The sequence below is a fragment of the Erinaceus europaeus genome, chromosome 23 (genome assembly GCF_950295315.1).
Source record: "Erinaceus europaeus chromosome 23, mEriEur2.1, whole genome shotgun sequence".
NCBI lineage: Eukaryota > Metazoa > Chordata > Mammalia > Eulipotyphla > Erinaceidae > Erinaceus > Erinaceus europaeus.
Genome location: NC_080184.1, coordinates 6,609,644 through 6,634,732, shown reverse-complemented (window position 1 = coordinate 6,634,732; position 25,089 = coordinate 6,609,644). Strand labels below are relative to the sequence as shown.

At 41.5% G+C, this 25,089-nt stretch overlaps 1 protein-coding gene across 6 annotated transcripts in view; it reads left to right on the top strand.

The window, feature by feature from the left end:
• The window catches only part of LOC103127055 (zinc finger protein 709-like), a 1,044,365-nt gene that overhangs the window by 719,730 nt on the left and 299,546 nt on the right, over positions 1 to 25,089 (top strand). The window contains exons 4-6 of one of the 6 annotated variants that reach the window (XM_060182143.1): positions 2,764 to 2,890; positions 3,225 to 3,282; positions 3,982 to 5,991. The exons of the other annotated variants lie outside the window; for them this stretch is intronic. Of the exons in view, the coding sequence (XP_060038126.1) occupies positions 2,764 to 2,890; positions 3,225 to 3,282; positions 3,982 to 5,149 (1,353 nt within the window). The 3' untranslated portion in view covers positions 5,150 to 5,991. Of the gene's footprint in view, positions 1 to 2,763; positions 2,891 to 3,224; positions 3,283 to 3,981; positions 5,992 to 25,089 lie in introns of those variants that run through there. 6 annotated transcript variants of the gene reach the window in all.

Below are 25,089 nucleotides of genomic sequence, written 5' to 3'. Positions count from 1 at the left end.
GATAAGACGTGTACTGTTGAGCTTCCATATTTTGAGACTGTTCCTAATATTTTGTTGATTGTTAAGTGTTAGTTTAATTCCACTGTGGTCTGAGAAGATGCTTGGGATGATTTCAATGCTCTTGAATTGGCTGATGCTGTCTTTGTGGTCTATCCTTGAGAATGACCCATGTGGATTTGAGTAAAATGTGTATTCCAGTTTCTTGGGATGAATGACTCTTAAAATGTCCAATAGTTCTGGTTTGTTTATCTCTTCACTTAGCTCCCTTATGTCTTTATTGATTTTCTGCCTGGATGCTCTGTCACGTTGAAAGAGTGGCGTGTTGAAGTCCCCTACTATGACTGTGTTGCCGTTAATATATTGCTGTAGCTCTTTCAGTAGATGTTTGGTGTATTATGATGGCTTCTCATTGGGTGCATAGATGTTAATAATTGTTAAGTCCTCTTGATTGACTGATCCTCTGAGCATTAAGTAGTGTCCATTCCTATCTTTTTTAATCTTATCTATTTTAAAGTCTATTGTGTCAGTTATGAGAATAGCTGTTCCTACCCTTTTTTGTGGGCCATTGGCTTGTATGATAGTTTTCCATCCTTTCAATTTAAGTCTGTGTTTTTCTTGTTGATTTAGGTGGTTTTCCTGTAGACAGCATATTGTTGGGTTGTATTTTCTGATCCATCATCCTACTCTGTGTCTTTTAATAGGTGAATTCAGGCCATTGACATTTATTGATATCAAAGATTGAAGATATTTTAATGCCATTCTTGTAGAGTTTTAGAGTGTTTTGATATATGTCCTATTTATGGTGGTCTGATTGTTTATAGGAAACCTTTCAGAACTTCTTTCAGGGCAGGCTTGGTGATAGTTGATTCCTTCAACTGTTGCTTGTCTGAGAAGGTTTTGATGCCTCCATCTAATCTGAATGACAGTCTAGCAGGATATAGTATTCTTGGTTGAAAGCCTTTCTCATTGAGCACTTGATAGATATCTTGCCATTCTCTTCTGGCCTGTAGTGTTTATATGAAGAAGTCTGCTGCTAATCTTATGTGTTTTCCTTTGCAGGTGACTCTTAGTTTTTCTCTTGCAGACTTGAGGATCCTTTCTTTATCCTTATTCCTTTCCGTTCTAAATAGGATGTGTCTTTAAGTCTGGGTTAATTCTGTTTGGGACCCTTTGGGCTTCTTGAATCTTTATGTCTTTCATGTTGTCTAGACTAGAATAATTTTCAGCTATTATGGCCTGGAGAATGCTTTCTTCCCCTCCCTCTCTTTCTTCCTCTGGTATGCCAATAATGCGTATATTGTTTCTTTTGAAGTCATCCCATAGGTCTCTGTTGTTGTTTCCAGCATCTCTCAATCTCTTTTAGAGATCTCTTACTTCTTTTTTAGTTGTCTCTAATTCATCCTCGATCTTGCTAATTCTGTCTTTAGCCTCATTGATTCTGTTCTCTCTGCCCTCTACTGTTTTCTGGAGTTCATCTATTTTGTTTCAATTTACAAAGGAGTATAGAGACTTATTGACAAAATTAGTCAATGTATGCAGAAATTATTTATACCACTAGCAATAGTGCTGAAAATATATCTCAACAAAGAAAATGGCTAAAGTCAAGAGGATACCTGGTTTGTGTGGTCCAGAAGGTGGCTCAGTGGATGAAGTGTTGAACTCTCAAGCATGAGATCCTGAGTTCAATCCCTGGCACCACATGTACCACAGTGATATCTGGTTCTTTCTCCTCCTATTCCTCTCATTAATAAATAAATATATATGTTTTTAAAGATGATACATGGTTTTCTTTTCCACATCAACAATTCACTATTTAATTACCTTATCACTATCATTCAACTGAATCTTAAGAATGCAACAAAAATTTTCCAAAAAATAATATTCAAAATCTATATATTGCTATGAAAATAAATGAAAAACCTAAGGAAAAACATTTTGGCGTTACTGGTGGACTATTAATACTTATAAAAACTAAATAAAATTTATTTATTTATCAATTCCTTTTTTGTTGCCCTTGTTGCTTTTATCACTGTTGTGGTTATTATTATTGTTGTTATTTCTGGACAGTTGAGAGAGAAATGGAGAGAGGAGGGGAAGACAGAGATGGGGAGAGAAAGACAGACATGTGCAGACCTGCTTCATGGCCTGTGAATCGACCACCCTGCAAGTCAGGAGTCAAGGGCTTGAAAAGTATTCTTACCTCAGTCCTCCAGTTTCATGCCATGTGCGCTTAACCGGCTGCACTACAGTCCAACTCCCCTAAATGTCCATTTTAAAAGTGGCACATACATGCTATGCAATCTCCATCAAACACCCTAAGAACACATTTCAAGCAAGAAAATGAATGCTGAAATTAAATAGATAAAGTCTCTATTAAAAATGATGTTGGGGAGGTGAGGTTCCAGAGCTAGCACCTGACATCCAATTTATTTCATTTTAATATGTTTTTATTTCTTTTTTCAAGATTTAACTAATTTAACTAATTTCTGAGAGAAAGTGACACCAGAACTCCCCTCAGTTCTAGAATTAGAAGAGAATTGGGATTTAGCCTATACTCCTTGGGGCATCACGTCTGGTGTATCTTCTCACTATCTCCAGTACTTCTCATTAAAAAGAAATAATGGTTCATTTCATGTATTACATATGACATGTTTACTGATGAGGCAATCACTCACTGGCTTCGTACAGTAGAGAATGAATGGCTAATCCACTGTCACTCTGAGGAATCTTCTCACATAAACAAACACATTGCACATTTTTTAGGGCTCAGTGACCTATGAAGATGTAACTGTAATATTCACTCAAGAAGAGTGGGTACTATTAAATCCTTCAGAGAAGAAACTCTACAGAGATGTAATGTGGGAAAACTTCAGGAATTTTCTTTCAATAGGTAAGTATAATAGCCTTAATTTTTCTTCTTCTTCTTTTTTTGTTTTTAGTTTTTTACTTATAGAAAGGAAACACTGACAAAACCATTGGATAAGAGGGGTAGAACTTTGCACAGTATCCTTAATTTTTCAACTAGAACACAAATTTTTTTTTTTTTTTTTTACCAATGTAAAAATGAGCACTGTTACCACTGTTAAATGTTAACAGTGAGCACTGTTAAAAATGAGCACTGTTTACCACTGTTAAATGAGCAAGGTTTGATTGTGACTTGTGATGGATCAAAAATTTAATGTATTTGTATAATTTCTAATACTTTTTATATTTTGTAATTTTAGAAAAAGTACAAAAACATTCTACCAAAGAGCAGCATAACTTGCATGGGAGTAAAAAAAGGTGAGAGTCACATTTACAGTAAAACATGATATACCACACAGAAAATTTCTGTGTTTTCAAAAATTTTGTCTTTGTGTAATTGACTGAGATCTGGTGCCGGCATGATTTCCCTGTATAAGTAGACTCATGAGTTCTTAACTGTGTGATCTCTACAGACTTAACAATTGCATAGCACCCCTTTCAATACAATTTATTATTAAGAAAATAAATTCATAATCACTGCCAGAATTAGATTCACTTTTAAATAATCTCATCCAAAATACTTCATGAATAGGTAGGATATAGGATAGTTGGACAAGTGACTCAGATATGATGTATGTGATGTACATGACAGAACTTCCCATTTGAGCCACTGGCAAGAAAAGCATCATAATGATGTTCTACATTATCTGTCTTTTCTTCACTTTATAGGAAAATCTTTCTCACATGTAACAAGTAAATGGAAATTTTTGTTTGTTTGTTAACTGTTATTTATTTATTTTTTACCAGAGCACTGTTCAGCTCTGGCTTATGGTGGTGTGGGGTATTTTTTAAAATTTAGAGTGTGATTTTTTTTCAGTATACCTTTTTAGTCAAATCTATTGATAATGTCTAATTTTGTGGCTTATTAAGTAAAATAATGTCCTGTATTTTGATAATAGAATCAGTTATAATTTTATACATTAAAAAGTCATTAATTAGTTATTCATTGTTTTACAGTAATACAGCAGTGAAAGTCTCTGAGGACAAGGAAAGTCAAAATGGTAGAAAATCTCAAGATTGTGAAGTATACAGCAAATTATTCACTTATTCTATACATCTTGAAAAACATGAAAGAATCTACAGTGGAGAGAAACCCTATGAATGTAAACAATGTAGTAAAACATTCAGGCGATCCAGTTATCTTCGGGAGCATGAACGAATTCACAGTGGAGAAAAACCCTATGAATGTAAACTGTGTAGTAAGACATTCAAGCGTTCCAGGAATCTTCGGACACATGAAAGAATTCACAGTGGAGAGAAACCCTATGAATGTAAACTTTGTAGTCAAACATTCAGTTGTTCCGGGACTCTTCGGACACATGAAAGAATTCACAGTGGAGAGAAGCCCTATGAATGTAAACAATGTAGTAAAACATTTATTTGTTCCAGTCATCTTCGGATACATGAAAGAACTCACAGTGGAGAGAAACCCTATGAATGTAAACAATGTAGTAAAACATTTATTTGTTCCAGTCATCTTCGGACACATGAAAGAACGCACAGTGGAGAGAAACCATATGAATGTAAACTTTGTAGTAAAACATTCAGTTGTTCTGGAAGGCTTCAGACACATGAAAGAGTTCACAGTGGAGAGAATCCCTATGAATGTAGAAAATGTAGTAAAGCATTCAGAGATTCTAAATCTCTTCAATTACATGAAAGATCTCACAGTGGAAAAAAACCCTATGGATGTAAACTATGTAGTAAAACATTCAGTTATCCCAGTCGTCTTCAGATACATGAAATAATTCACAGTGGAAACAAACCCTATGAATGTAAACAATGTAGTAAAGCATTCAGTCAACCTGGTCAGCTTTATAGGCATGAAAGAATTCACACTGGAGAGAAACCCTATGAATGTAAACAATGTAGTAAAACATTCATTTCTTCCAGTCAACTTGGGAGACATGAAAGAATTCACAGTAGAGAGAACCCCTTTGTATGTAAACAATGTAGTAAAGTATTCAGCTGTTCCACTTCTCTTCGGTTACATGAGAGAACTCACAGTGGAGAGAAACCTTATGCATGTAAACAATGTAGTAAAGCATTCAGTCAAGCTGGTCGTCTTCGTAGACATGAAAGAATTCACAGTAGAGAGAAACCCTGTGAATGTAAAAAAATGTAGTAAAACATTCAGTTATCCTAGTCGTCTTCAGATACATGAAAGATTTCACAGTGGAGAGAAACTACGAATGTAAACAATGTACTGATGCATTCGGCTGTTCCACTTCTCTTTGGTTACATGGATGTACTCACAGTGGAGAGAAACTACGAATGTAAACAATGTAATAAAGCATTCATGTATTCTAGTTCTCTTCAGTTACATGAAAGAAATCACGGGAAAGAAAGAAAACTTCATGAATGTAAACAATGGAGTCAAACATTCGTTTTAGCCAGTGTTCTTTGGAGACATGAAAGATCTGATAGTGGAGAGAAACCCCATGAAAGTAAAAAGCAAAACATTGATTCAAGCCAGTCATCTTTGTCAACATGAAATAAAATGGAGAGAAATTTGATGAATGTAAGCAGTGTTGAAAATATTTCATTATTCTAGATATGAAAGAATTCACAGTGAAGTAAAACCATAAAAAGTAATAAAGCTTTCAGTTGTTCCAGTAATTTTCAAACACACGTAAATATTTTTTTCAAACTTTTGTTTTTCTTTTTATTTATTTATTTATTTATTTATTTATTTATTTATTTATATTTTACCATAGCACTGCACAACTCTGATTGATAGTCATGTGGAGGAAAGAACCTAGGACTTTGGAGCCTCAGGCATCAGAGTCTCTTTGCATAACTTTTAAGCTACCTATCCCAACCCATAAATGTTCACAAAGAAAATCAATCGTTTCAGCATAAGTTGTATACTAAAGAGTAGAGAGAGATATGTAACCTGATACATGACACAGCGGCTAATGGTTCATTATATTAGCTCTTTGGGGTGAGCCTCTGCACTACATGGACTAGAGTTGGGGCTAGGTGCCTGTACCACGAATCCACTGCTCCTGGTGGTCATTTTTTTCCCATTTTTGTTGTTGTTGGATAGGTTAGAGACAAATTGAGAGAAGAGGGCAAGACGGGGTAGAGAAAGATGAGAAAGAGACACCTGCAGACATGCTTCAACCACTGCTTGTTGAAAGAACCTCACCAGTGTACCCTTCTAGCATTTGCCCTTCTTCTGTAGCCAGTCAACAGTGTCAGGTTGAGCCTGATGTAAAGTTTCGAGACCTCCTTTGAATCTGGAGAGGTGGCAGTCGTTGACTATGTGGGTCATAGTCTGTTTGGAGCCGCAGGGGCAGTTCGGGTCGTCTCTGGCTCCCCAGCGATGGAACATAGCGGCACACCGGCCATGGCCTGTTCGATAGCGATTGAGGAGGGCCTGATCATAACGTGCTAGGTCAAAGCCGGGTTGACGCTTGCAGGGGTCTATGATGAGGTGTTTGTTCTTTACCTCAGCTGACTGCCAACTCTGTTTCCAAGAGACTGGAACAGAGAAGTTCAGTGTAGGCATAGGGGACCAGATTGGGTGATGAGATGTCAAGCGTTGGACAGGGTGGGCGAAGATATCTGCGTATATTGGCAGGTCCGTTCGAGTGTAGACGTGGGAAATGAACTTAGATGATGCCGCATCCTGACGAATATCTGGCGGGGCGATGTTGCTAAGAACAGGCAGCCATGGAACCGGGGTGGAACGGATGGTTCCAGAAATGATCCTCATGGAGGAATATAATTTGGAATCGACCAAGTGGACATGGGGGCTACGGAACCATACTGGGGCACAGTATTCTGCAGTGGAATAGCATAATGCCAGAGAGGATGATCGTAGTGTGGAAGCGCTCGCGCCCCATGAGGAGCTGGCCAGTCTTGCAATGATGTGATTCCTCGCGCCCACCTTTGCTGCAGTTTTTATGAGAAACATACATTGTTTTAAACATACATTGTTTACATTCTATTAAAACATACAGTTTTAATAGAAACATACATTGCAATTGTTCAGTCCAGAAAATGTCATTATACTTAATCCTGTGATAATACTTAAATGTACATATTATCTCCATTCTCCATTTTAGTTTTAACTCATCATAATAGCTACCAATTTCTGGAATTTATGAGCAAATAAGACATTAAAGTAGACACTTTACACTTATGTAATCCAGTTTCTTCTTCTTCTAGCGTTTGCCCTTCTTCCGTAGCCAGTCAACAGCATCAGGTTGAGCCTGATGCAAAGCCTAAAGACCTCCTTTGAATCTGGAGAGGTGGCAGTCGTTGACTATGTGGGTCATAGTCTGTCTGTAGCCGCAGGGGCAGTTCGGGTCGTCTCTGGCTCCCCAGTGATGGAACATAGCGGCGCACCGGCCATGGCCTGTTCGATAGCGATTGAGGAGGGGCCAATCATAACGTGCTAGGTCAAAGCCGGGTAGCATAATGCCAGAGATGATGATCATAGTGTGGAAGCACTCGCGCCCCATGAGGAGCTGGCCAGTCTTGCAATGATGTGATTCCTCACGCCCACCTTTGCTGCAGTTTTTATGAGATGTTCGTGAAATGACAGAGTGCGATCGAGGGTAACGCCAAGATAGACTGGCTGGGCTTCATGCCGGATTCTCATATCGCCAAGCTGCACATTAAGCTCACGCGAGGCCGAGGCATGGTGTAGATGGAAGACAGATGATACCGTTTTTGCAGTGCTAGGGATTAGTCGCCATTTTTTACAGTAATCAGATATCAGAGACATGTCTTTCGTGTTTCCTCGAGGATGTCGAACTTGGATGCCTGAGTTGCATAGCAGATGTCATCAGCGTAGATGAACTTATTGAAGAAGTTTCTGGGAGGTCATTGATGTAAATATTAAATAGCGTAGGAGCCAGAACAGAGCCCTGGGGGAGGCCACTTGAGACAAGTCTCCATCTGCTAGACTTGTCACCCAGATGCACCCGGAATCTTCTGTTTTGGAGAAGAAACGATATAGTGTTGGCCACCCATGGAGGCAGGCATCTTGAGATCTTGACTAGGAGACCACGGTGCCAGACCGTGTCATAGGCTGCTGTGAGATCAACAAAGACAGCACCCGTCTTTAAATTCTTCTGGAATCCATTTTCAATGTAAGTTGAGAGGGCCAGGGCTTGTTCGCAAGTAGATCTTCCTGGGCGGAAACCAGCTTGGGCGGGTGATAGGAATTTCTCTGTAAGATGAGAAATACATGACAGAAGCAGCCTCTCAAGGAGCTTGTATCACACGGAGAGGAGAGAAATTGGTCTATAGCTGGCGGCCAGTGTTGGGTCTTTCTTTGGTTTCAAAACCGCTATAATCTTCGCACGACGCCAAACTTTGGGCATAGACTCAGATTCCAAGATGTGGGACAGGAATGAAGCGACCACTTCTTTGCCGCAGGACCCAGGTTAAGAATGAGTTCTGGGGTGATGTTATCATAGCCAGCAGCTGTTCCTGGTTTAACCCTCTTCAAAGCGTCTTCCAGTTCAGACAGTGTAAAGGGAGAGAGTTTTGGAGATGGACAAGATAAACGGAAGTGGGATGACCACTCATGGGAAATTTCTCTTTTTCAGACTGGGTCGATCTTAGCACGTCCAACTTGAGTTAGGTGACTGGCCACTGAGTTTGGAGATATAGGAGGATGGGAGACGGGAGAGGGTTGGCTACCGGCACCCAGACTATGAAGAAGCTTCCAGGCCTTCCTACTTGAGTGGGTGAAGTTCAGACTTAACGTGAGTTGTTGCCAGCGGGCTTGGCATGCTGCATCCAGGGAGGCAATGAGATGGTCAGCCACATCTGGGTCGCCCGACTCATCATCCTGCTTTAGTAGTTGCTCGCATTCAGCATCAAGACAAGGCGTATAGTTAGCACGTCTCCCACGAGGAATGGCTTGGGAAGCTGCTTTGAAGATGGCTTGGCGGAAGCGCCTGTAGGAAACTGGCGTCTTTTCAGTGATCTTACCAACAAATCTATTCCTGCAATTCCAATTAACTCTATCCCCTCTGAAGATTCCTACAGGCGCTTCCGCCAAGCCATCTTCAAAGCAGCTTCCCAAGCCATTCCTCGTGGGAGACGTGCTAACTATACGCCTTGTCTTGAACACTGTGCTAATAAATAGTAATGAATATAAACACTGGACACAGTTGTCTCACACAGGAGAGCATTTTCCTTACTATATATGAGATTTAAGGTCTGAGCACCCCACAAGAGCACCACAGGGAGGGAAAGTTCCACTTGTGGTGGAGCGGTGTGGTGGTATCCCTCCTCTCTCTACCGCAGAAATGTAAAGCAATGAAAAAGTCAACCCATGAGTCGTGGGATCAGGCAAGCCCAATTTTCTGGATCCCCCCCAAAAAAAACTTTTTAAAAAAAATTTATTTATAAAAAGGAAACACTAGGGGAGTCAGGCAGTAGTGCAGCAGGTTAAGCGCAGGTGGTATGAATCCTGGGTCATTGTGGGATGCAGAAGATGGAAGGTCTGGGTTCAGTAATTGCTTCCCTGCTGAACATGGGTGTTGGCAGGTCAATCTGTACTCCCTGTTGTTAAAATTCGGAAGGCTCTAGCCGGGCGGGTTAGCTTCACGGGCGGGTAACAGAGACGCGGAGACAACGGCTGGGCAGGGAAGCTGTATTTCTTTATTCACGAACAACAATTCATAAACTAAGACAAACTAATCACCAAACAGAACTCTGCTGTCTCTTTGCGGCGGCACAAGCACTCCCTCTTACTCTCGAACTCAGGAACTCTCCAACTCTGGAACTCTGGAACTCTCTTACTGGGGAACCCTCTGAAACTCTCGCACTCTTGAACTCAGGAACCCTCTCCCGGGGTTCCTTGGGGCGGGGCCAAGCGGGCCCGCGAAATTAACTGGACTGATCCAATTCTCTTGGCGGGGGAGGGCTAGAACAAACCAATGTAAAGCATACGACAATTCCCCCTTTTCTTTTTAACTAAATGACTATAGTATCAAGGGTGTGGGGTGAACAGAAACATATATAACAAAAACCAGCATGTTGCCAAGGGAAGGCCTGAGGGGGCCATATCTGTCTCTGTGGGCTAAACTTTATCAGTTTAAAAAAAAAACATTTCTTGCCTCTGGGGGGCTACTTGCCTCGACGGGCATTTGTATGGGGGCGGGGAACGGCCTAGAGTCCCAAAGGCAGCTGGCTGCAACTTACTTACTATGAAACAAAACTTGTTATTAGCATATCTACTGCACGATCCAACGTTTCTAATAGAGAAGGAATTTGAGACTTTTACATATCAACAACATCTTTTAACCTTTTGTTACACCCATTCAAGATAGAGACACACCCTAGGTGTGGGCTGGAGAGGAAACCTCAGGCATGAGAATAATTAGCATAGCCATTGTGCGATCTACCATTTCTAATAGAGAAGGTAGTGGAGAGTTTTACATATCAACAAGTCTATTTAACCTTTTGTTTAGCCTAACTTAGTTAAAATATATTGATTGTTAACTAATTTTTACCTCAGACTTTAAATGTAAGTTAATTTTATCTTTATGAGAATTACGTTGAAAACCTTTTTCATTTAACTTTGTCTAGTAAGAATTTAGCCTTAAAGTTACTGTTTACCAGACTTTAAACATACACATAAACACGGTCATTAATACACAAGGAGAGAAACATTTGTTACGAAGACATGTCATTTTAAACACAAATTTAAATCTGTACTGTCTTAGTTGTTGGGGGGGGTTCACCATCCGGAGGTGGATTCCCGCGCAGCTCCACTTCTAGGAATTGCAGGTTGCGATCTCTGCACAAATCTCTGCGTACTCCAGCTTGTCTGCATTCAGACCGGACCCAGTTTTGGCAGGGAGCCCGGGGGTCTGGGAGGTTCGGGTTCGTTCCAGAATTTATAGAAAGAGGGCAGGCAGGCCAGCTTTGCAGAAGGCGTGGGCCTAGGTGCCCAGGGGTGGCGGCCATGATAGGCCGCCGCGGCCCTGCCCCATGGCCCTGCCATGTCTGCTGCCCCGTTCGCAGTGGCCGAGCAGCATGGAGGGATCACGCGTCCAGTGCCCTGCGCCACGCGGTGAAGAGCCGGCTCCTGTGGGCTGGCCTCGGGCTCTTGCGTGTTGGCCTCGGGCTCCAGGGGCTCTTGTGTGCTGGCCTCGGCCTCCTGCAGGCTGCGGGGCTGCGGGCGCGGTGCGCATGGTTGTCTGGGCGCAGCCGGCTGGCTGGCTGTTTAACCAGGTGGAAACGGCAGCTCTGTGCCTTGCCTCCCGCCCGCTGGCTCTTCCCGCTGGCTGTTCTGAGTTCGCCCGAGTGAGTGGAAACCACAGAGTGGTCCAGAGATAAATGTTCCAGAAACAGCAAAACAGTCTCGTGAAGAAAGAGCAGAGGCCTTTGGAGATCTCTTCACAAGCAGAAGAGAAGGCCATAGTGCATAGGTAGCCAAATTGTCTTTACTTATCTGAGAGATGCGCAGGTCAGGTCCACGTGGGCGCCATTTGTTGTTAAAATTTCCGTAGGCTCTAGCCGGCCGGGCTAGCTACATGGCGGGTAACAGAGACGCGGAGACAACAGCTGGGCAGGGAAGCTGTATTTCTTTATTCAGGAACAACGATTCATAAACTAAGACAAACTAATCACCAATCAGAACTCTGCTGTCTCTTTGCGGCGGCACAAACACTCTCTCTTACTCTTGAACTCAGGAACTCTCCAACTCTGGCACTCTGGAACTCTTGTACTGGGGAACCCTCTGAAACTCTTCCACTGTGGAACTCTCTCTTACTCTGTAACTCTGAAACTCTCGAACTCAGGAACTCTCTCCTGGGGTCCCTTGGGGCGGGGCCAAGCGGGCCCGCGAAATTAACAGGACTGATGCAATTCTCTTGGCGGGGGAGAACTAGAACCCAATGTAAAGCATACAACAACTCCCAGCCTGTTTCTTTCCCTAGTGGGGAAGGGCTCTGGGGAAGCAGGGCTCCAGGACACATTGGTGGGGTCATCTGCCCAGGGAAGTCCAGTTGGCATCATGCTAGCATCTGAAACCTGGTGTATGAGAGAAGAGTTAACATATAAAGCCAAATAGTTGACTGATCATGAGCCTAAAGGCTGGAATACTGCAGATGAAGGTTTGTGGTCTCTATTTTGGAAATGGCTAGTAGGTATGTTTTAGGTATATTCCAAAGGGCCCCAAGACTTTATTATTTTTTTGCCTGACTCTGACTTCTGATATGCAGGTGGACCCAAGTTATTGTCTGGGGAGATGATATCATGGCTGGAAAAATGGCTAGAAAGCTGGATCAGGGAAGAGAGTAGCTCCCAAATATGGGAAAGGTGTATAAATATTGTGGACTGTAAACCCCATCGATTTGATCTGGGGCTTATATTCAAAAGAATTTTGAAGTAAAACCTTGTGTCTGTGGCATGTTTGGAGTTAGTGAGTTAGCATAGCAGTTATACAAGTAAAGTTCATGCTTGAGGCTCAATGTAATATGTTTCAGTCCTCAAAGCCACTATAACTCAGAACTCAGCATGACTTTGGTAAGAAAACAAACAAAAGCATAATGCAGGCAAATAGCTCTCCTTATGATTACTCACAGTCCATTTACTTTGCCTTAGTTTATATACCCATTTCTCGACTGTTCCTGAGTTAGAAATAAAGAGGTAGAGAAGGTGGTGACTAAGATCTGCCACGTGATCAGGCTTCTAGAGTTATCGGTCTAAAGTAACATGTTGGAGCCTTTTGTGTGGAGTCTCAGTGAGACTTATGTATGGTGGGAAGTGAAGGAACTAAGAGAAAAGAGCTAAGGGGTCTGTTCTCTTTAATGCCTACCACACCAAGCATTGGCTAGAGACAGACTGGGCAGGTGGGGAGTCAGCCATGCCAGGGATGATGAGACAAACAGTGGGAAAGCCCAGCCAGTGGCCTCAGCACAGTCAAGTGTGAGGCAATTTGACCAGTTAATGGGGGTGCTTGGATGCTGTTGAGAGGAGTGTTGATGGCATCCAAGTTGAAGACACTTTCACTCTAAGGGAGAGGAGAGGGGGCCCGGACAGTAATGCAGTCCAAAATTTGCTCATGAAGTAGCAGAGAAGAGATTGAGGTCAGATGTGGATTTGCTAACAGATATTGGGGGTGCTCACACCAAGTGTGCACGTATACAAATCCCAGCAGGCTGTTCATATGAAGTCATAAAGTGAATCATTGTCTCCCTCTAAATTATTTTGACCTGAGCAAAATATTTGGCATATTTCAGGTAGATTTGAATCGAGATCCTGAAACTGCCTGCTCAACTCTTCTCATTTCCTTCTATGGAAAGAGTGTGACCTTTGGGAGAATGTATCTTGTCTCCCTGGATAAGCCCCTGGCATTTATTTTCTCACCTAGCTCTGCACAGTTGGAGGGCTTTGATGCAGGCAAGCATTTCTGGCAGGCAGAAGCTAAAGGACAAGACAAATGGCCCTGAGGTGTGTGCAAGAAGTCCTTCCCTAGAAATTCTCCAGTTCCCCTCTCTCCACACTTTGGCTGCTGCTGATTTCACCAGCCCACCATAACATGTGACTGCACCTTAGAAGATATTATGAAGATTGGTGTTTTTCTGGATTGCGAGTTGGGGAAGCTGTTATATATAATTTTTATTTATAAAAAGGAAACACCGACAAAAACTATTTGGACAGTGAATTATGTTTGTACAAATACACATATCTAGCTCCAGGAAAGATGATGTCATATTTCTCTACTGAATGCTATTGACATCTTTTTATATTAAATATCCTCAGTGACTACTACATGTCTTAGAAGATGGTGTTGCTTTTGTTTGGGATTTCTTAGTTTGTTCTATAAATGTTAATAAAGAGTTAATAAAGAGCCTGATTCTGTGTTTTACTTTTGAGAGCCTTTAGGAACCAAGCCTTTTTCTTGTCTTTTAAACCTGGGGAAAAGTGATAGGAAAATACAGGTGATCTCTCTTTAGCAAACAAGGTCCCAGTTACCCTGTGAGCATAGACTTTCACTACATAATTCAGCAATCATCATAACCATTTTAAAATTATCATGGAGTCCTAGCACCTCATGTAGTGTGAACAACCATTCTGGGCTCATTTATTCAGAGACAGGGAGACCATAGCCCTGGAGTTTTTCCAAGGGACATTCCACAAGTGCAGTGCCAGGTCATGTGCATGGCAAGACTCGTGCCCACCATCTGGGCTGGTGACATAGATTTGGGCTGTTGGTATACACACTGATAAGCAGAAAGCAAAGCGTAACCTCACACATACTGTTACTGTCTCTGCTACAGCTCCCTCAGACTTACACATCCGTGAACCTGGATCTCAAAGTTACAGAGCATTGAAGTACATTAAAGGATTATTTCATATCAAATTTTAGCCCTGATTCTTTTATTTATTTTTAAAATTATCTTTATTTATTTATTGGATAGAGACAGCCAGAAATCAAGGGGGATGGGAGTGACAGAGAGGGAAAGAGAAACCTTCAGCATCTCTTCACCATTTGCAAAGCTTTCTCCCTGCAGGTGGGGACTGGTGGCTTGAACCTGGATCCTTGCGTATTGTAACAGGTGCGCCACCCCTGGCCCCCTATTTTTAAAATATTTATTTATTTATTCCCTTTTGTTGTCCTTTGTTGTTTTATTGTTGTATTTATTATTGTTGTTACTGTTGGATAGGACAGAGAGAAATGGAGAGAGGAGGGGAAGATAGAGAAGGGGAAAGAAAGATAGACACCTGCAGACCTGCTTCACCGCCTGTGAAGCGACTCCCCTGCAGGTGGGGAGGCGGGGGCTCCAACCGGGATCCTTAGCAGGTCCTTGCGTTTTGCACCATGTGCACTTAACCCACTTCACTACTGCCTGACTCCCCCTAATTTTGTTTTTATCAAATTAATAGTTAAAAATAAATAAACTTGTCAATACATTGTAAAGTTTCTCAATTTTCTGCAAAACACTCAGCACCAGTCTAGGTCATTCTTTACCATCATGCACCAGGACCAGAAAGCCCACTTCCCAGAGTTCATTACTTTGGGGCAATATACCAAATCCAGTCAAAGTTCTACTTTGCTTTTCCCTTTTCTGTTCTGATTTCTCAACTTCTGTGAGTGAGATCATCCTATATCCATCCTTCTCTTTCTGGCTTATCTCATATTACATAATTCCTTCAAGCTCCATCTAAGACAGGTCAGAGAAGGAGGATTCATTATTCTTAATAGCTGAGTAGTGTTCTATTGTGTTACATAGCAGGACTTTCTCAGTCAGCAATCTGTTGCTGGGCACTTTGATTGCTTCCATGGTTTGGCTATTACATGCCTGTAGCTAAATCAAAACCAAGAAAAATCTAGGCAACTATAAAAAAAAATACCAACTGAAAACATTTTTTAAAATATTTTTTTCTTCTTTTTTTGCCTCCAGGTTTATAGCTGGGGTCAGTGCCTGTAGTATGAAGTAGCTCCTGGAGGCTATTCTTTTCCTTTTGTTGCCCTTGTTTATCTTTTTGTTGTTATTATTATTGGTGTCATTGTTGTTGGGTAAGACAGAGAGAAATCAAGAGAGGAGGACAGAGAGGGAGAGACAAAGACAGACACCTGCAGACCTACTTCACCACCTGTGAAGCGACCACCCTGCAGGTCTGGAGCTGGGGGCTCAAACTGGGATCCTTAGGCCCGTCCTTAACTTTGTGCCATGTGTGCTTAACTAGCTGTGCTACCACCAGGTTCCCTGAAAACATTTTTTTTTTTTAAATTTAATTCATGGCCAAAGAAATAGTTATTTTCTCTGTATCTTTTTGGAAATTCAATGTGTTTTAAAATTTTTTTTAAAAAATATATTTATTTTCCCCTTTGTTGCCCTTGTTGTTTTTATTGTTGTTGTTGTAGTTATTGATGTCATTGTTGTTGGATAGGACAGAGAGAAATGGAGAGAGGAGAGGAGACAGAGAGGGGGAGAGAAAGATAGACACCTGCAGACCTGCTTCACCACTTGTGAAGTGATTCCCCTGCAGGTGGGGAGCCCCCGGTTGGATCCTTAGATGGTCCTTGCCCTTTACGACACGTGTGCTTAACCTGCTGCACTACCGCCCGACCCCGGAAATTCAATGTTTTAAGATTATATGTTCTGGGAGTCTGCAGTAGCACAGCTGTTTAAGCGCATATGGCACCAAGCGCAAAGACCTGCTTAAGGATCCCGGCTCAAGCACCTTGTCCCCACCTGCAGGGGTGTCTCTTCACAAGCGTGAAGCAGGCATGCAGATATCTGTCATTCCCGCCCCCTCTCTGTCTTACCCTCCTCGATTTTTCTTGGTCCTATCCAACAATGACAGCAATGACTACAACAATAATAATGACAACAACAAGGTTAACAACAAGGGCAATAAATGGGAAAAATGGCCTCCACAAGCAGTGGATTCATGGTGTAGGTACCCAGTCTCAGCAATAAACCTGGAGGCAAAAATTTATGTTCCACTTCCCAAATGCAGGGGAAACTTTAAAAAATATATATATTTTATTTATTTATTCCCTTTTGTTGCCCTTGTTGTTTTACTGTTGTAGTTATTGTTGTTGTTGTGATTGATGTTGTCATTGTTAGGACAGAGAGAAATGGAGAGGAGGGGAAGACGACAGACGGGGAGACAAAGATAGATACCTACAGACCGGCTTCACAGCCTGTGAAGCAACTCCCTTGTAGGTAGGGAGCGGGGATTCAAACCGGGATCCTTACGCTGGTCCTTGCGCTTTGCGCTATGTGTGCTTAACCCACTGCTCTATCACCGGACTCCCCCAGGGAGAAACTCTTACCTCTCTCTGCCTCTTTGAATATCTACAAAGTAAATTCTAGGTTTGGGAGATTGCATAATGGTTATACATAAAGAATTTCATTCCATGGACAGGGGTAGACAGCATAATGGTTATGCAAACAGACTCCCATGCCTGAGGCTCCAAGGTCCCAGGTTCAATTCCCCGGCACCACCATAAGCCAGAGCTAAGCAGTGCTCTGGCAAAAAAAAAAAAAAAAAAAGAATTTTATTCACGAGGTTCTGATATTCTAGGTTCAACTCCCCACACCACCAGAAAAAACAACAACAATTTTTAGTAATTCTAGTGAATAGAATACTGGGGTAGAAAATAACTCACCTGAGTACTGTGCTGCTTTGCCCTGTGTACAGCTCAGGCTCCACCACTGAACTGGTGCTGTGCTTTCTTTCACTGCCTGGTCTCTGATGATCTCTCTCTCTCTCTTTTAATATTTTATTATCATTATTGGGTAGAGGCAGGCAGAAATTGAGAGGGTAGGGGGTGACAGAGAGATAGAGAGATGCCTGCAGCCCTGTTTCACCACTCACAAAACTGTCCCCCTGCAGGTAGGGGCTGCGGGCTCAAACCCGGGTCCTTGTGCACACTAACATGTGCATTCAACCAGGTGTGCCACCACCCGGTCCCTGATTATCTCTATTTGAAAATGCCAGTCTGGAGTGGTGAAGTCTCGGTGACAATAGAAAAAAAATTCTACTGAATGACACTGTGCTGAATTCACGAGAAAACAGGAACATTTCTTTAATTAATTAATTGATTGACTTACTAGACTACTGAGCAACTCTGGTTTATGGTAGTAAAAGGCACTAAAACTGAGACTTTTGAGCCTCAGGATGAGAGTCTCTTTTCATAACCATTATATTGTCTTCCCTACCCAAAACAGGAACATCTTAAACAGAGAGAGAAGCACCTGTTGAGCACATATCTTATAATGGGTAAGGACTTGATTCAAGCTCCCTTCTCCATTCACAGGAGGAAAGATTCATGAGTGGTGAAGGAGTTCTGCAGATGTCTCTCTGCTTCTCTTCCTCTCTGTCTCCCCCTCCCCTCTAGATACCTGGCTGTCTCTATCAAATAAAAATATAATTGGGGAGTCGGGCGGTGGTGCAGTGGGTTAAGTGCACGTGGCGCAAAGCGCAGGGACCGGTGTAAGGATCCTGGTTTGAGCCCCTGGCTCCCCACCTGCAGGGGAGTCGCTTCATGGGCGGTGAAGCAGGTCTGCAGGTGTCTATCTTTCTCTCCCCTTCTCTCTGTCTTTCCCTTCTCTCTCCATTTCTCTCTGTCCTATCCAACAACAAAGCAACGTCAACAATGGCAATAATAACCGCAACGAGGCTGCAATAACTAGGGCAACAAAAAGGGGGAAAAATGGCCTCCAGGAGTGGTGGACTCATGGTGCAGCCACCGAGCCCAGCAATAACCCTGGAGGGAAAAATATATATAATTGTACTTTTTAAGTTTATATAATTTTATTTATTAAATGGAAATATTGGCAAGACCATAGGGTAAGAGGGTTACAATTCCACACAATTCCCACCACCAGAACTCTGTATCCTATCCCTTCCCTTGATAGCTTTCCTACTCTTTAACCCTCTGGGAGTATGGACCCAGGATCATTATGGGGTGCAGAAGGTAGAAGGTCTGGCTTCTGTAATTGCTTCCCCGTTGAACAGGGGCATTGACAGGTTGACCCATACTCCCAGCCTGTCTCTCTCCCTATGGGGCAGGGATCTGGGGAGGCAGGGATGTCAGGTAATTGTGAGGAGCCTCACAAAGCACTTGATAATAAAGCATCTGCATTCTTGATAATATGGCCTATCTACATAATCATTGTTTTGCCTGAGAGATCCCCACCCATTCCATTCCTTTGATCTATCTTCTTTCTACCTCTAGACCCTCCCTGCCTCCAGGGTAATATTAATCCTACCACTTAAAACCCTTGCAGCAGTTGCTAAGAAAGTTCCTACCTTTCCAGTCCACTTTTGCCTTTCTCCACCCCCTTCCTAGCCATTTCAGTTTCTGACTTGCCACTTCTGGGTCTGCCATTTAAAAGCATTGGATCTATGATCAATAAAGACATTGCATTGTCACTCCACCACGAGTTCATGAGTCATCTCTCCTGAGTTACTGAGTGAGTAACAGCTCAGCCTGGCTCCAGTCGAGTTCTCTCCAACCCAGAGAGTATGCGCCCGGGAAGAAGCACCCCCATGCTAGCCTGGCACAGGGATCCAGGACACATTGTTGGAGTCGTCTGCCCAGGGAATTCTGGTTGACATCATGTTAGCATCTAGAAACTGGTCGCTGAAAAAAAGAGTTAAGAAATAGAGCAGAACAAATAGTTGACTAATCATGAACCTAAAGGCAAGAATACTGCAGATGAAGATTGGTGAAAAAGCTAGTAGATCTATTTTAGGTATATTCCAAGGGATCCATGACTTGACTAGTTTTTGCCTGAGCCTGACATCTGATATGCAGGTGGACCTGAGTTATTGTCTGGGGAGATGGTGTCATAGTTGTAAAAATAATATATTTTTAAATAGTACACAAATTCTGGACTGGGACAGGATTCTTGCTAGAGAACATGTGGCTTCTTATATTTTTTTCCTCAGTTGAGAATATGTGGAATGATCACAGTTGCATCTTGAAAAGAAACTTTTAGAGATATCAGCACAGTCTCTTCACACCTTTCCTGCAAGAACAATGAAATGCATTAAAGACCCAAGATCTTGGCTTTGCTATTTGATGGGATAGAAATAAATTAAGAGAGGAGGGAATATAGAGTGGGAGAGAGAAAAGAGACACCGACAGCACTGCTCCATCACTCATGAACATTTTCCACTGCAAGGTTGGATGGTGGTGCACCCAGTTAAGCTAGAGCAGAGAGTAGCTCCCAATCTTAAAGAAAATCTATGAATAAATCTGTTTACCCCATCCACCTGACCCAGGGTCCTTATATATTTATATTTAGCACAGGAGCCTGTGTAACTTCTTAGTCCCTGTCAGTCTTAGCTTGCAGTTCGTAGTCACAGCTGGGAACATTCTAGGTTGCACTCATTATGGACCAGTCTTCCTTGAAAGGCAGAGTAGAATGACACAGCCTCTCTTCAGAGAGTGGGTCAGTCCTTACCATCACTGCTTTCTGATGAGGGCAAGGTCCTGAAGACACCCCCAGGGGCGGCTTATGCTGATGTTCCTGGTATTAAGTAACCAATGATGGTAGAGAGGGTATCTATTAGAGGTCTATACCCATCATAACTATGTGGAAGTCCAAGAATTCTCTCACCAGGGCCCCAGGTTATGGAGTGGTCTGGTATTTTTCAAAAGGGCCATCATTAAGTTAGCCAGTTTCTTGCCCTTATCCAATTTTTGTAGTCTTTTCTTAATCTGACAAGTTTAGACTTTCTCCCAGCTCTTTAAAGTGTTGAGTGTCACTTGTTGTAGCCATCCAATGTTAGGTTTATAGGGTCTGCCTTCTTTGGGTCTGTCTTCTAGATTGCCAAGAACATTTGGTATAAGTCTGACCAATTCAAGTTACTTATGAAGCTATTTTTAGGCATAATCACCTCCATACATTTGGTCTCAAAACACACAATATCATCCTTTTTGATCATGGAGTAGTATTCCATGGAGTAAATATCTCATAACTTCTTTAGTCAGTCATCTGTAAATGGCCATTTAGGCTGCTTCCACTCTTTGCCTGTTGTGAATAATGCAGCTATGAACATAGAAGTGCGTGTGACCCTTTGAATTAGTGTTTCACCTTTGGATAAATTTCTCTCTATTTTTATTTTTATTTTTTCCTTTTGTTATAAAATGGAAGTATTGACAAGACCATAAGATAAGAGGGATACAATTCCACACAATTCCCACCACCAGAACTCTATATACCATCTTCTCCCCTGATAGCTTTCATATTCTCTATCCCTCTAGGAGTATGGACCCAGGATCATTGTGGGGTGCAAAAGGTAGAAGGTCTGGCTTCTGTAATTGTTTCCCTGCTGAACATGGGCGTTGACAGATGGATCCATACTCTCAGCCTGTCTCTCTCCTTCCCTGGTGTGGTAGGGATCTGGGGAAGTAGGACTCCAGGTCCTCTGCCTAGGGAAGTCAGGTTAGCATCATGATAGTGCCTGGAACCTAGTAGATGAAAAAGAATTAAGATATAAAGCAGAAAAGATTGTTGACTAATCATGAACATAAAGACAAGAATATTGTAGAAGAAGATTTGGGTCTCCATTTTAGAAAAAGCTAGTAGGTCTATTTTAGGCATATTCCAAGGGGCCCATGATTTTAATAGTTTTTGTCTGAGCTTGACATCTAACATTCAGGTGACCTAAGTTATTGTCTGTGGAGATGGTGTCATAGTTGTAAAAAGGACCAGAAAGCTGAATTAGAGAAGGGAGTAGCTCCCAAATATGGGCAAAGTATATAAGTATTGTTAACTGTAAACCCCGCTGGTTTTTGGATAAATTTCTAAGAGTGATATTGCTAGATCATAAGGTAATACCATTTCAATTAGTTTAAAATCTCTTCACATAGTCTTCTAAAGACTTTATACTAATTTGCATTCCCTACAGCAGTGGAACAGAGTTCCCTTTTTTTTCTCCCCAAACTCAGTAACACCTGTCACTTCCTGCTTTGCTGATAGAAGCCATTTTCTCAGGTATGAGAAGGAATCTCAGTGTAGTTTTAATTTGCAGTTATCTAATGATAAGTGAAGTGGAACATTTTTAAAAATTTTTTAAAAAAATATATTATTCATTCCCTTTTGTTGCACTCGCTGTTTTATTGTTGTAGTTATTGTTGCTATTATTGATGTTGTCATTGTTGAATAGGACAGAGAGAAATGGAGAAAGGAGGGGAAGACAGAGAGGGGAAGAGAAAGATAGACACCTGCAGACCTGATTCACCTACTGTGAAGCGACTCCCCCCCCCCCCGCAAGTGAGGAGCTGGGGGCTCAAACCCAGATCCTTGCACTTTGCGCACGTGTGCTACTGCCCGACCCCCCTTAATTTTTAAAAAATTTTTTTATGATGAAGTGGAGCATTTCTTCATATATCTGTGGGTCATGACATCACTTTAGAAAACTGTCTATTTAATTAGTTGGCCCACTTGTCGGGTTATTTTTTCTTCCATAGAACTGTGTCAATTATGTATAGACGTTTGCTGTCAGTCACTTGTTAGATGTGTGGTGTATGAATATCTTTTCCCATTTACTGGGTTGTCTGGTTATTCATATGTAGTTTGTTTTTGATGTGTAGAAGCTTTCTAGTTAGATACAGTCCCATTTTTTAAACGTTTTAATTATTTTTATTTATTCATTGGATAGACAGGCAGAAATTGAGAGGGGAGAGGGAGATAGAGAGGGAGAGAAACAGACACCTGAAGCACTGCTTCACCACTTGTGAAGCTTTCCCTCTGCAAGTGGGGACGGCGGGCTCGAACCCAGGTCTTTCCTCACTGGGACATGTGTGTTCCACCAGGTGCATCCAGACCCCTAGAGTCCCATTTATTTACTCGTTTTCATTTCCCATGCAATCCATGGTATTTTTCTTTTTCCTGGTGAAATGCTCTTTGATTTCTTTCTTTTTTGAAATTTCTGTATTTTGGAATTAATGTTTTACATTTGACAGTAAATACAATAGTTTGTACATGCATAACATTTCCCAGTTTTCCATATAACAATACAACTCCCACTAGGTCCTCTGTCATCCTTCTTGGATCTGTATTCTCTCCCCCAACCCCAGAGCCTTTTACTTTGGTGCAATGCTCCAATTTTTTAAAAAAGTTTTCTTTAAATTTTATTTATTTTTTTTTACTTACAATTTTTAAACTATATTTATTTATTTTTCCTTTTGTTGCCCTTGTTTTTTATTGTTGTTTTAGTTATTATTGTTGTTGTTATTGATGCCATCGTTGGATAGGACAGAGAGAAATGGAGAGGAAGGCAGAGAGGGGGAGAGAAAGCTAGACACCTGTAGACCTGCTTCACTGCCTGTGAAGCGACCCTCCTGCAGGTGGGGATCTGGGGGCTCGAACCGGGATCCTTAAGCCAGTCCTTGTGCTTAGCGCCATGTGCGCTTTACCCACTGTGCTACCGCCCAGCTCCCTGCTCTTTGATTTCTAAACCATAACATGTTGCTCCTGTATTAGGTCTGCTTAGGAGTTCAGTTCACAGGTGCATCTTCTCTCTTCTATGAAATCTCACAGAACTTGAGAAGCAGTACTATTCCCTTGGAACATCCTTAGAAGAGAGGCATTGGACTCTAAAGTCATATATTTGAATGACTTCATTTCTAGGGAGAAGACTGGAGTTGATTTGGCCCTTTCTCCAGTTTTAGCTTAAAATAATAGATGAAATTTAAAGAACTAAAGACCTCTGTAACTTGTGCGGATTTGCAGTTTACTAGATCTCAGGACATGATGACCTGAGAATCAAAGAACTTTTCTCTCTTTTAGCTATTCACTTTTTAAATAAATATTTTATTTATTTATTATTGGATAGAGACATAGTGAAATTGAGAGGAGTAGGGGAGACAGAGAGGGAAAGATACAGAGAGACACCTGCAGCCCTGCTTTACTACTTGTGAAGCTTTCCACCCTGCAGATGGGGACCAGGGGCTTGATACTGGTTCCCTGCACACTGTAATGTGTGTGCTTACCCAGGTGTGACACCACCAGCCCCACTTATTCACTTTTTAATATATTTCATACTTTGTGATTTAATTTACAAAATTATACATGATTTTTAAAAGTGTAATTTCACACCACTTTTATAAATGATACTACACCAATCAACATACCTATAACCCTTCACTCAAAGCCAATGAATTCATCCACCTTGCAGACTAGTCTTCACGCCACTTTCAATTACTTTGATCATATTAGTTCTGCAGTGTTCATTCATAGATTTGTCTTCACGAGACTTTGTTCTCCTTTCTTTGCCTTATTACTTCCTATGGGTGAGGTTATTCTATATTTTAATTTTAATATTTATTGTGGGGTGGATGTAGTATAAATGTTTTCCTTTAACAGTTATTTGCCTAAAATATATTTTCATCAGTCCTTCAAATCTGATTGATAACCAAGTAGGAAAGAATTATCTTGAGTAGATCTATTTTCCACTCAGGCCTTTAAGTATAACCTGCCATTCCTTTATTGCTTCTAGAATTTCAATTGAGGATTTAGCTGAGGGGGCCTGGTGATGGCACACCTGCTTGAGCACATGTATTACAATGTACAAGGTCCCAAGTTCAAGGGCCCACTTCCAGGGAGAAAGCTTTGAAAGAGGTGAAGTAGTGCTGCAGGTGTCTCTCTTTCTCCCTCACTACCTTCTCCTACCCTAGAAATTTCTGGATGTCTCTATCCAATAAATAAAGATAACAAAAACTTTTAAAAAGATTTAAAAAGAGAGAATTTAGCTGATAGTCATATGGAGACTGGAGGTAACCCTTCACTATTATCTATCTTTCATCTAATTTTTAAATATTTATTTATTTATCCCCTTTTGTTGCCCTTGTTGTTTTATTGTTGTAGTTATTATTGTTGTTGTTGTTATTGATGTTGTCATTGTTGGGTAGGACAGATAGAAATGGAGAGAGGAAGGGAAGACAGAGAGGGGGAGAGAAAGACAGAGTGACTTCCCTGCAGGTGGGGATCCGGGGGCGTGAACTGGGATCCTTACGCCAGTTCTTGTGCTTTGCACCACCTGTGCCTATCCCACTGCGCTACCACCTGACTCCCTAAATTTTGTATTTTTTAAGGCAGAGGAAGATAGCATGATGGTTATGCAAAGAGATTCTTATTTATGAGGCTTCAAAATCCCAGGTTCAATCCTCTGCACTAACATAAACCAGAGTTGAGCAGTGCTCTGGAAAAAATACACAGTTAATGGTTACAATAAAAAGAAATTAAATTTGTTTGGGCAGGGTTAAATTTGTGTGGTCACAGTTATGCAAAAAGACTCTCATGCTTATGCTTCGAAGACTCAGGTTCAGTCCCCCACATCACTATAATACAGATAGCTAATCAGTGCTCTGGTAAAAAAATAATAATAAAATAAATTATCTATGTTGATCCTTGTCGTTTTAATTATTCTTTGCTTTGATAAGCTTAGGTTTGGAGTTTGTGGATGGCATCTCATATATTTTTGCATTGTAATATTTATCTCTCCAGTTTGGAATATTCTCAGCTAATATTTCTTTTTTAAAATATATATATATATTTTTTTTCTTTATGAGAAAGGAGGAGGATATAGCAAGAGAGAGATAGGAGGACACCT